General features: G+C 52.0%; 1 protein-coding gene across 1 annotated transcript in view; it reads left to right on the top strand.

The window, feature by feature from the left end:
• Positions 1-434: 434 nt before the first annotated feature.
• Positions 435-10,962, top strand: part of TNFRSF8 (TNF receptor superfamily member 8) — a 39,296-nt gene continuing 28,768 nt past the window's right edge. Inside the window, exons 1-4 of the mRNA XM_007980510.3 lie at positions 435-577; positions 5,585-5,675; positions 6,059-6,222; positions 7,928-8,044. Coding sequence (XP_007978701.3) covers positions 442-577; positions 5,585-5,675; positions 6,059-6,222; positions 7,928-8,044 — 508 coding nt within the window. The 5' untranslated portion in view covers positions 435-441. The remainder of the gene's footprint in view (positions 578-5,584; positions 5,676-6,058; positions 6,223-7,927; positions 8,045-10,962) is intronic.

Below are 10,962 nucleotides of genomic sequence, written 5' to 3'. Positions count from 1 at the left end.
TGGCATCCGGAATATTTTCACTGCCCCAAATGTGTCCTGAGCTCATCGCTTCATCTCTCCCTCCCCCGAACCTCTGGCAGCTGCTGGTCTTTTTACTGTCTCGATAGTTTTGTCTTTTCCAGAAATGTCATGTAGTTGGAATCAGTGTGTAGCCTTTTTGGACTGGTGTCTTTCATTTAGCACTGTGCGTCTAAGTTTCCTCCATGCCTTTTTTCTTTTTTGTATTTACAAAAATTGGTACATTAATTTATTTTGATTTTTAATCCAATTTTAGTGGTCACCAGGGGGGTGAGCTGGGAGGTGGAGGCTGCACTGTGGCTGCCCGTGGAGAGAGGCTGCCTGCTTGCTCTCCCTCATCTCAAGAGCTCTCTGGAGAGACGCCTTTCTTCTGTTCCCCTCCGTGACCCCGTCTGTGTCCTTTCAGACGACCTCGTGGAGAAGATGCCGTGTGCGTGGAACTCCTCCCGTGTCTGCGAATGTCAGCCTGGCATGTTCTGTGCCGTGTCTGTCGTCAACTCCTGTGCCCGCTGCTTCTTCCATTCTGTCTGCCCAGCAGGGATGATTGTCAAGTTCCCAGGTCAGTGTCCCCACCCTCGGCCCAGGACAGAGATCTGTGCCGTTGCTGCTGCACCCTCCGCCCACCCCAGTGCACTACTGACTTCTGACCTCCTGCTTCCCGAAGCCTGTTGGACAGATCATGTCTCCTTTGGCGATGGGCCAGGGATGTACCCAGCACCCAGCCCTTCTGCTGCCCTCCCCCATCTTGTGTTCCAGGTACAGAGAGACCCTGCTGTCCCCTGGCATAGACCTGGCTGGAGGAGGTCTTGGTTTGGTTTGAGGCTCAAGGCAGCGGTTATCTGACGCCCCCTAAACAAGAAGGAAACCTCAAGTCTCTATCCTGGGAGTTCCCTGGAAGATTGGGGTTGACTTTGCCCTTTCAGGTTCAGGGCATTGGGAGTTAGAGGTGCTGAGAGATCTGGCTTCAGGCTCAAGCCTTGAGAAACTTGGGTCTCTTTTCCAACTTACCATGTGACCTCAGACAAGTTTCTTACTTCTCTGACTTCTGCTTCTCTGATAGTACAAGGTGTCGGGGCTGCTCGTAACCAGAGAAGGGGTACGGGCCACAGAAACTGTCTGGGTGGCATTGGGACCATCTTCCAGAAGGGAGGCATGAGGAGTGGGTGGGCTTTGGAGCACAGCACAAAGTGGGTGCCGCAGCGCAGCGTTCATGGAGCCGGGGAGACGGGCTCAGAGGCAGCCCTGTGTCCATGGAGGAGAAAAGTGCCACGAAGTTCCTGTGGTCTCTCACCCAACCAGGTCCTTGTCTGGAGTCCCATGCCCTGTTGTACAAACCTGGGGATTAGCAGTCACCCCCATCACTACCACTGCCTGCCCCTTTTGTCCTTCCCCTCTTCCCTCATCTTTCACAGCCAGCCCGTCCTCGAGTCTTATAGACTTGGCCCCCAATTATCTTCCCCACCTTCTCACCCCCAATTCCTTCTCTTACACAGCCCCCATGGCAGACAGTCAGAATGACTCTTGCAAGACCAAATCTGAATCTGATCCTCTCTGTCTGTCTCTCTGTCTCTGTCTCTCTCTCTCTCTCACACACACACACACACGGGTATATACCTGAAATGCTTCAGTGTCTTCCTGTTATTCTAAAGATAAGGACATAAGGCCAGGTGTGGTGGCTCACGCCTGTAATCCCAGCACTTTGGGAGGCCGAGGCAGGCAGATCACTTGAGGTCAGGGGTTCAAGACCATCCTGGCCAACATGGTGAAAACTCGTCTCTATTAAAAATACAAAAATTAGCCAGGCGTGGTGGCAGGCATCTGTAATCCCATCGACTCGGGAGGCTGAGGCAGGGAAATCATTTGAACCTGGGAGGTAGAGGTTGCAGTGAGCCAAGATCACGCCATTGCACTCCAGACTGGGCAACAAGAGTGAGACTCCATCTCAAAAAAAAAAAAGAAAGAAAAAAGAAAACTCCAGGGACTCACCACTGTGTCCTTCTGGGCCCAAGGCCCCCAGTTGACCTACCTTCTTCTCTTCGTCTTTCAGAGTCTTCTTATATTTATTTTGTACGTAATGTCCAGGGCTTTTAGCAGTTCTTGGTGGGAGGACGAGGGAAAAATGTGCCTATGCCATCTTCCCAGAATCAGTCTCAGGATGTGATCCCAACACAGCCCCCTCCTTTCTCCCAGCCCCAGCTCTCAGCACCAAGCCCTCACTCTCTGGGCCCCACCTGCGCTGCCCTTCTTCCAGGTCGGGGGATGTTGTGCTTCTCTGTCCTACCCGGCCTCTGCACGTGCTGTTCTCTCTGTCAGAGACACCCTTCCCTCCTCATTCACTTAGTCAAGTCCTACTCCGCCCTGAGCTCTCCATCCCACTTCCTCAAGAGGCCTTTCCTGGCCTCTCACTAGGGAAGCTGGCAGCACTGTGTCCTTTGCAAATGTGGATACATACCTCTTTCTGTCTCTTGGTTTGATCAATGTCTGCCTCCCTCCCTGGCTGGAAGCTTCCTGAGGGCAAAGACCATGCCTCTGGTGTTCATCAGCATCTCCCCACTGCCCGATCAAATGCTAGGCATGGCACCTGCTCCCCATAGAAATTCGGTGAATTAAGATATGGGGGCACCTGACAGGGAGATCCAGGCTTGGGGTGGGTGGAGTTCAAATCTGGTCAAATTCCCCTTGGATCAGGCGAGAGCGCTCTGCTGAGGAAATGCTGAGGCCCGCCACCCATAAGCAGGGGAGAATGCTGCAGTAGACTGGGCAGCAGATACCTAGGATTTTGTAAACATTTGCACTTGTGGGGCATGTTCCCTCCTGTCTCTGGACCTCAGTCTCCCCATCTGTCAAATGAGGGAGTGTAACTGAAGGCCTTGGGGGCCTCTCCAAAAAGGCCAAACTTCCAAAAAGTTTTCAGCTCAGAAACTTCTGTATCTTTGTGAAAAACATCTTGAGTTCAGTTGTTCTAGCCAAGGCTTCCTGCTGGAGGGACTGTCTGGGCGGTGTTCCTGAGACTGCCACACGGCGGCGCCAGAGGCCTCCCTTTGCTACCCCTGGACCCCAGCGCCCAATGCCTGTGGCACGTGGCCACGCACTTAAAATGCAGCTAGGGACCGGGTGTGGTGGCTCACACCTGTAATCCCAGCATTTTGGGAGGCCGAGCCAGGCCGATCACTTGAAGTCAGGAGTTTGATACCAGCCTGGCCAATGTGGTGAAACCTCATCTCTACTAAAAATACAAAAATTGGCCAGGTGTGGTGGCGGGTGCTTGTAATCCCAGATACTCGGGAGGCTGAGGCATGAGAATTGCTTGAATCCGGGAGATGGAGATTGCAGTGAGCTGAGATTGTGCCACTGCATTCCAACCTGGGCCACAGAGTTAGACTCTGTTTCAAAACAACAACAATAACAACAACAAACAATAAAAATAAAAATAAATGCAGCTAAGTCTGCATTGAGAAGTGCTGTGTATATAATATGCACTGGATTTCAAAAACTTAATATAAACAAGAATATAATTAATTATTTTTATATTGATTGCCTGCAAACATGATATTTTAGATATACTGGGTTAAATAAATATACTGTGAAAATTAATTGCACTTATTTCTTTTTACCTTTTAAAATGTGGCTCCTAGAATATTTGAGCTGGCCTGTGTGACTCACATATTTCCGTTGGACAGCACTGTTTTAGAAGTCTTCTAATCTCAGCTGCCAAACCCTCGTTAATCTCTGAGGTCCCCTGTGGACTCACCCACGGGGTAGCTCTCAGGGCTTGTGTTTTTCCAGCTGTAAAATGGAAAGCACTTTCTGCCTCCAATCAGCCAAGCCCCACGCTAAGAGCCTTCACTGGCTGTTTCTCCTGAAATTCTCAAGTAAGACAGACAGTATTAGCCCCATTTTCCAGGTGTGGAAATCGAGGTTTGGAGATGGCAGGTAAATTCCCTGCAAAGCAGAGCAGAAAATGCCTAAGCTTAGGTGTCGCCTCTCCACCATGCTGCAGAACACGAGAGGTCAGCATTGCTCGCGCCCACCTCCACGGAAACCTTCAGAGCGAGGTCCCACACATACAGGTCACTTTTCTTTTTTGTGTGTGACAGAGCCTCGCTCTGTCGCCCAGACTAGAGTGCAATGGCGTGATCTCAGCTCACTGCAACCTCCGCCTGCCGGGTTCAAGTGATTCTCCTGCCTCAGCCTTCCAAGTAGCTGAGACTACAGGTACCCGCCACCATGCCCAGCTAATTTTTTGTGATTTTAGTAGAGATGGGGTTTCACTATGTTGGCCAGGCTGGTCTCAAACTCCTGAACTTGTGATCCACCCGCCTTGGCCTCCCAAAGTGTTGGGATTACAGGCGTGAGCCACCACACCCGGTGACATACAGGTCACCTTCTAAGTGATGGAACAGGAGTCTAGATGGGGGTAAGGACACAGCATTTACCAGACGTGTCACGCAGTGTGATGGGTACCTCACGTGCACTCTTCTGTTTATCCTGACGACAGCCTGGTGAAGTGTGTATGATTACAATCATTTGACTGGACTGGGCGTGGTGGCTCACGCCTGTAATCCCAGCACTTTGGGAGGCTGAGGAGGGTGGTTCACCTGAGGTCAGGAGTTCAAGACCAGCCTGGCCAACATGGCGAAACCCTGTCTGTACTAAAAATGCAAAAATTAGCCGGGCATGGTTGCGGGCACCTGTAATCCCAGATACTTGGGAGGCTGAGGCAGGAGAATTGCTTGAACCTGGGAGGCAGAGTTGCAGTGAGCCAGGATTGCATCTCTGCACTCCAGCCTAGGCGACAGAGCAAGACTCTGTCTCAAATAAATGAATAAGTAAATAAAATGGACTTTCCTGGCACAGTTAGGACATGACAGGCAAACTCAGGGGCACTGGATGGATGATGTGTGTGTTTTCTTCTCCACTCTGCTTCCATCCAGCGTTCTCCAGGACTCCTTGGATTGCAAGTAGCAAAATCCCCAATTTTTTAGCACGTGTAGCTTAAAAGTCTGGGGGTAGCTCTGAGAAGCTTCAGGCATGGCTGGATCCAGGGCTCCGTCTTGCCCCATCTTTCACCTCTGTTTTCCTCTCTGTTGGTTTGTCTACACGATACTTACTAGCAGCTCTGCCCAGCGCCCGTGGGAAGACAACTTCCCTTTCTTACATTTTTAATATCCAAAAACCAACACCTTTAAATCCCAAACCAGAATCTTTAAATTCTGCCTCACAGGCTTGGGTCACATGTCCATCCCTGAACTGGCTTATCATGGTCAGAGGAATGGAATGGATTGATTGGTCCAGCCTGGTCTCATGGCCATTCCTGGAAAGGGGATTCAGTCGGTCCCGACCCCTGACCACAGATGCTGAGATCAGAGGGAGAGCAATTCTCCAGGGAAAGGTAGGCTGCTTTACTCCAACGGGGAACAGGTGCCAGGCAGGCGCCACCTCCAGATGACCACTGCGTTTTCCAAGGACCCCATCTCCAACTCTGGCCTGTGGTAGGGAAGCATGTATTCCGGGAGAATTTGGGTCCCCAACACCGATTCTGAAGGCACTGCTGTCCCCGCTGCAGGCACGGCGCAGAAGAACACGGTCTGTGAACCGGCTTCCCCAGGGATCAGCCCTGCCTGTGCCAGCCCGGAGAACTGCAAGGAACCCTCCAGGTGACTCCCTGGCTCTGCCTCCTCCTCTTCCCCCAAGCTGGCCTTCGGATGAGGCTGTCCCACCCCACAGGACGCCCAGGGTACAACTGGGTATGGGGGTGTAGGTGGGGTTCAGCCCATGGTGTCAGGATTCCCGGTGCCTCTCTGCCAAGCCCTCAGGTCATTTGAGGCCCTAGAGTGTGCCCAGCCCTGCCCTGAGCCCGTGGGAGACCCAGAGGGCCTGGAAAACACAGGCCTTGCTCCCAGGAGCCGACAGTGCGCCTGCCAGAGGTGGTGGGCCGAGGGCCGGGGACCCCATCTTTGTGGAAACTGTTATTCCTAATCACAGGCCTCCCTTGCTCCATTGGCAGAATTACCGATCCCATCTCTGGCTTCTTCCCCAGTGGCACCATCCCCCAGGCCAAGCCCACCCCGGTGTCCCCAGCAACCTCCAATGCCAGCACCATGCCTCTAAGAGGGGGCACCCGCCTCGCCCAGGAAGCTGCTTCTAAACTGACAAGGGCTCCCGGCTCTCCCTCCTCTGTGGGAAGGCCTAGTTCGGATCCAGGTAATTTCCCCATGAAGCTGTGGGTCGTCTCCCTGGGGTGCCCGATTGGTGGATGGCCCATGAGTGGGGGTGTTTGGAGCAGGCGGGCACTCATCTGTGGTCTTCTCCTGGTGGGGAGAGAAGACAGTGGCAAGGTATGATCTAGGGCTGAGAGCATCGAGGGGCAGAGGTAGACACGAGCGGACTCATTCATTTGCCAGCAGTGAGGAGGGCCTGCCTTGTGCCAGGCACCGGTGCCCCATCTCTCACCTCTGTTTCCCTCTTTGTTGGTTTGTGAGAGGGAAATGGGTCCCGCTCTGCTGCTGTGACACTTGTGACTCAGCTGGCCAGCCTCTGCACGTGTCCACCTGATGCCCTCCTGGTCCCCATGGCAAAGGGTCAACCCTCAGTTAGTCATTTTTCTTTTTCTTTTTCTTTTTCTTTTTTTTTTGAGATGGAGTTTCGCTCATGTCTCCCAGGCTGGAGTGCAATGGCGCGGTCTCGGCTCACTGCAACCTCCACCTCCTGGGTTCAAGTAATTCTCCTGCCTCAGCCTCCCGAGTAACTGGGACTACAGGCATGCGCCACCACGCCTGGCTAATTTTGTATTTTTAGTAGAGATGGGATTTCGCCATGTTGGTCAGGCTGGTCTCGAACTCCCGACCTAAGGTGATCTGCCTGCCTCGGCCTCCCAGAGTGCTGAGATTACAGGTGTGAGCCACTGCGCCCGGCCTAGTCCCTTTTGATTACTGAATAGTCCTCCACGGCGTAGATATGCTGTGCTCCGTTTATCCAGTTTTTGGATATTTGGGTTGTTTCTGCCTTTGGCTATAATGAAGAATGAAACATACGTCCTTGCGTGCACGTACCTTCCTTTCTCTTGGGTTGGTTTTGTAAAAAAAATGGATTTGTGGGACTTCTAATAATTTTGGGTTGGAGCTCTTGTCCTATGGTTGTACCTTCTCCCACTCCATGGCTTTGCTCATTCTCTCTATGATGTCTTTTGTTTGTTTGTGGTTTGTTTTTTTGAGGTGAGTCTTGCTCTGTCGCCCAGGCTGGAGTGCAATGGCGCAATCTCAGCTCACTGCAACCTCTACCTTCCGGGTTCAAGCGATTCTCCTGCCTCAGCCTCCTGAGTAGCTGGGACTACAGGCGCCCGCCACCACACTCCGCTACTTTTTTTTTTTTAAATAGAGATGGGGTTTCACCATGTTGGCCAGGCCAGTCACAAACTCCTGGCCTCAAGTGATCCACCCGCCTCAGCCTCCCAAGGTGCTGGGATTACAGACGTGAGCCACTGCGCCTGGCCCACACGGGTCTTTAAAAGAGGGAGGTAGGAGGCACCCAGCCCCTCCCCACCTAATACCATTCTGAACAGGAGTTACGCTAGTGTGCTGAGCTCTTAGCAAAGCTGTACCCAAAGTTTTGAGCAGGGGAGTGACAGAGCCATGAGACGGGGTTGGGGGAAGCTGTGGCATGGTGGCCTCAGGAGGAACAGTGGGCAGGAGCTGGTTGGGGGGCAGTGAGTACCCTCCTCTCGTGTGGAATGCACGCAATATCCCTGTCCTCTCTGAGCCTCAGGACTCCCTCTGAAAGGCTGGACTGAGCTGATGTGTGGAGTTTGGGAGCTGGCCATGGTGAGGGATGGGGGGGCTTCAGGGTTGGGTGGGGAGTGAGGCCCTTTGCCAAGGCGCCTAGTCTGCAGCTTCTCTGCTTCTTTCCCCAGGTCTGTCCCCAACGCAGCCGTGCCCACAGGGGTCTGGCGACTGCAGGAAGCAGTGTGAGCCTGACTACTACCTGGACGAGGCTGGCCGCTGCACGGCCTGCGTGAGCTGTTCTCGAGGTAAGGGCCTCGTCCCTCCCTGGGTCTCAGTTTACCTCTCTGCATTTTTGAACCGTGAACTTCCGGTAACTCCCCCTCATGTTTGTGGGTTTTCGATGGGGGTTGCCTCTTTTCAGAGGGCTTCCATATTTGCATATTCTTTCCTTCCAGGAAGCATTTGTGAATCACCCGCCTGTTCCAAACTCAGCTCATTAATGTTTGTAACTACTCTGTGATTCAGGGATTGTCATCATTCCCCTTTTACAGAAGAGGAAACAGAGGCTTTGGGAAGTCAGGGAACTTCCAAGGGCTGCAGGCTGGAGTTTGAACCCAGACAAGAGCCACCAGGTTCCAGGTTCTTGTCCACCCCACTGGCTGCCTCCATGAGCCACCTTTTTTTTTCTCCAAGATAGGGTCTTACTCTTTCACCCAGGCTGCAGTGCAGTGGTGCGATCATAGCTCACTGCAGCTGCGACCTCCCAGGATCACACGATCCTTTTGCCCCAGCCTCTCAAGTGGCTGGGACTATAGGCACACACCACCATGCCTGGCTAATTAAAAAAATGTTTTTTTGTAGAGACAGGGGTCTTGCTATGTTGCCCAGGCTGTTCTTGAACTTGGGCTCAAATGGTCCTCCCACCTCGGCTTCCCAAAGTGCTGGGAGTACAGGCGTGAGCCACTGAGCCTGGCCCGCGAGCTGCTTTGACAAGCACTTACTGAGTGTGCACGCACAGCAGGACGCGGGTGTGGGGCTTCCCTGTGTCCAGCCCATCACAACCTCCCAGCGCCAGCCGCACCCCGAGGGTCATGTGGGCTGGGGGGTTGCTCAGGCCACAGGCTGTGACTTTAGAGGCCCCGGCTATTCACAGAGGCCGCTGGGAATGTGTGAGTCCGTCTCCTTGTCCAGAGCTGCTTTCGGGCAGCAAAGCAGAGCGGAGAGTCAGGGGAGGCCAAAAAGAACCACAGACACTGTTTGTTGTCATTGGAGGGCTCTGTCCTAGTTACTAAGGCTGCATAGCAAATTTTCTTAAAACTTAGTTGTGAAAACAAACCATTCTTTGTACTCACAGATTCTGTGAGTCAGAATTCAGACAGGGCACTGCGGGGACAGCTTGTCTCTGCTCCACAATGTCCGGGGTCTTAGCTGGAAAGCCCAGAAGCTGCGGATCCGGATGCTCTGAAGCCTCATTCATTCACCTGCCTTGGGGTTGGTGTCGGCTCCTGGCTGCGGCCTCGGTTCCTTTCCATGTTGGCCTCTTCATGTCTTACCTGGGGCTTCCTCATGGTCTGGTGGCTGGGTTCTAAAAGCGAAGTCTTTTTCTTTTTTTGTATTTTTAGTAGAGACAGGGTTTCACCATCTTGGCCAGGCTGGTCCCAGACTCCTGGCCTCAAGTGATCCGACCGCCTCAGCCTCCCAAAGTGTTGGAATTACAGGCGTGAGCCATTGCACCCAGCCATAAAAGTCTTGAAAGAGAGACAGGAAGAGAGAGGGAGAGAGAAACAGAAAGAGAGAGAAAGAGAGAGAGGAGTGACAGAGAGAGACAGAATGAGACAGAGAGAGAGAGAGACAGAAAGAGGGGGAGAGGGAGAGAGAGAGAAAGTGATGGAGAGAGAGGGAGAGAGAGAGAACAAGTGACAGAGAGAGACAGAGAGAGTGACAGAGATAGAGACAGAAAGAGTGAGAGAGACAGAGAGAGACAGAGAGAGAGAGAGAGATAGAGCAGAAAGAGAGAGGGAGAGAGAGACAGAAAGAGGGGGAGAGAGAGAGAGAAAGAGTAGCAGAGAGACGGGGAGAGAGAGAGAGAACAAGTGACAGAGAGAGACAGAGAGAGAGTGACAGAGAGAAAGAGACAGAGAGAGGGAGAGAAAGGCAGAAAGAGAGAGAGAGGGAGAAGGAGAGAGGGAGAGAGAGAGAGGAAGAGAGGGAGAGAAGGAGGGGGAGAGAGAGAGAGAGACAGAGAGACAGAGAGACAGAGAGACAGAGAGAGGCAGCAGCCACATCTCCTTTTATGACTTAGCCTCAGAAGTCACACAGAACTTCCACCACTTCCTGTTTGTTGAGGCAACCACAAATCTCACTTGAGACTGAGGGAAGGAAAACAGTTGTACTTCTTGATGGGTAAGTGGCAAGGCTCTGGAAGGGCCAGAAATATCACTGTAGCCATGCTGTGGGAAAATACAGTCTGCCACAACCACCATGTGGACATATGGAGAAAGAGGCGTTAGCTCTGGGCCCAGTAATTCCTTCAGCTCTCCTAACTGAAGCCCTACGAGAGAGTAGAGCGGCGTATTAGTAGCTAAAGGCATGAGCTCTAGAACCCGAGTGCCGGGTTCAGATCCCGCCTCTCCCGCCTAATAGCCTATAAACTCAAGCAGGTTTCCTAACCTCTCTGTGCCTCAGTTTCCTCTGCTGCAAAATGGGCATAGTAGTATCTATCTCAGAGAACTGTGTAAGAATTAAATACATGATTGTAGGTTAATCTGGGTAGAGTGCTGAGACGACTGTCTCACACGTACTCAATTATCTTAAGAGCTATAATAATAATGATAATAGCTGCCGTTGTCCCAGATGGTTTCATTCATTGCTGAGCTCACGCACCCTCTGCACAAATTCCCCAAATCCTGCCCAGTTCCCTTGCTCTGGAGGTTGTAAGAAGAGACCGTCCAGCCCTTACCATTATCATGCTGGGCCTCTAAGTATCCTGATTGAGAACTACTCTTGTGGAGAAGTTGCATTTGCCTAATCTACTGATCCAGTCATTCTGTATTTACCTCTAAGGGGAGTGTTGCAAAATATTCCCGAACACATACAAAAGCATTATTACACTTATTAAAAATAATACCTCTAACATGTTATTTTTTTTGATTTTGGAGAAAAAACTTTTTTTTTTTTTTTTTTAATAGATGGAGTCTCGTTCTGTCACCCAGGCTGGAGTGCA

The sequence above is a fragment of the Chlorocebus sabaeus genome, chromosome 20, assembly GCF_047675955.1.
Source record: "Chlorocebus sabaeus isolate Y175 chromosome 20, mChlSab1.0.hap1, whole genome shotgun sequence".
Taxonomy (NCBI): Eukaryota; Metazoa; Chordata; class Mammalia; order Primates; family Cercopithecidae; genus Chlorocebus; species Chlorocebus sabaeus.
Note: the sequence above shows the minus strand (reverse complement) of the source record. Positions and strands in the feature narration are given on the sequence as shown.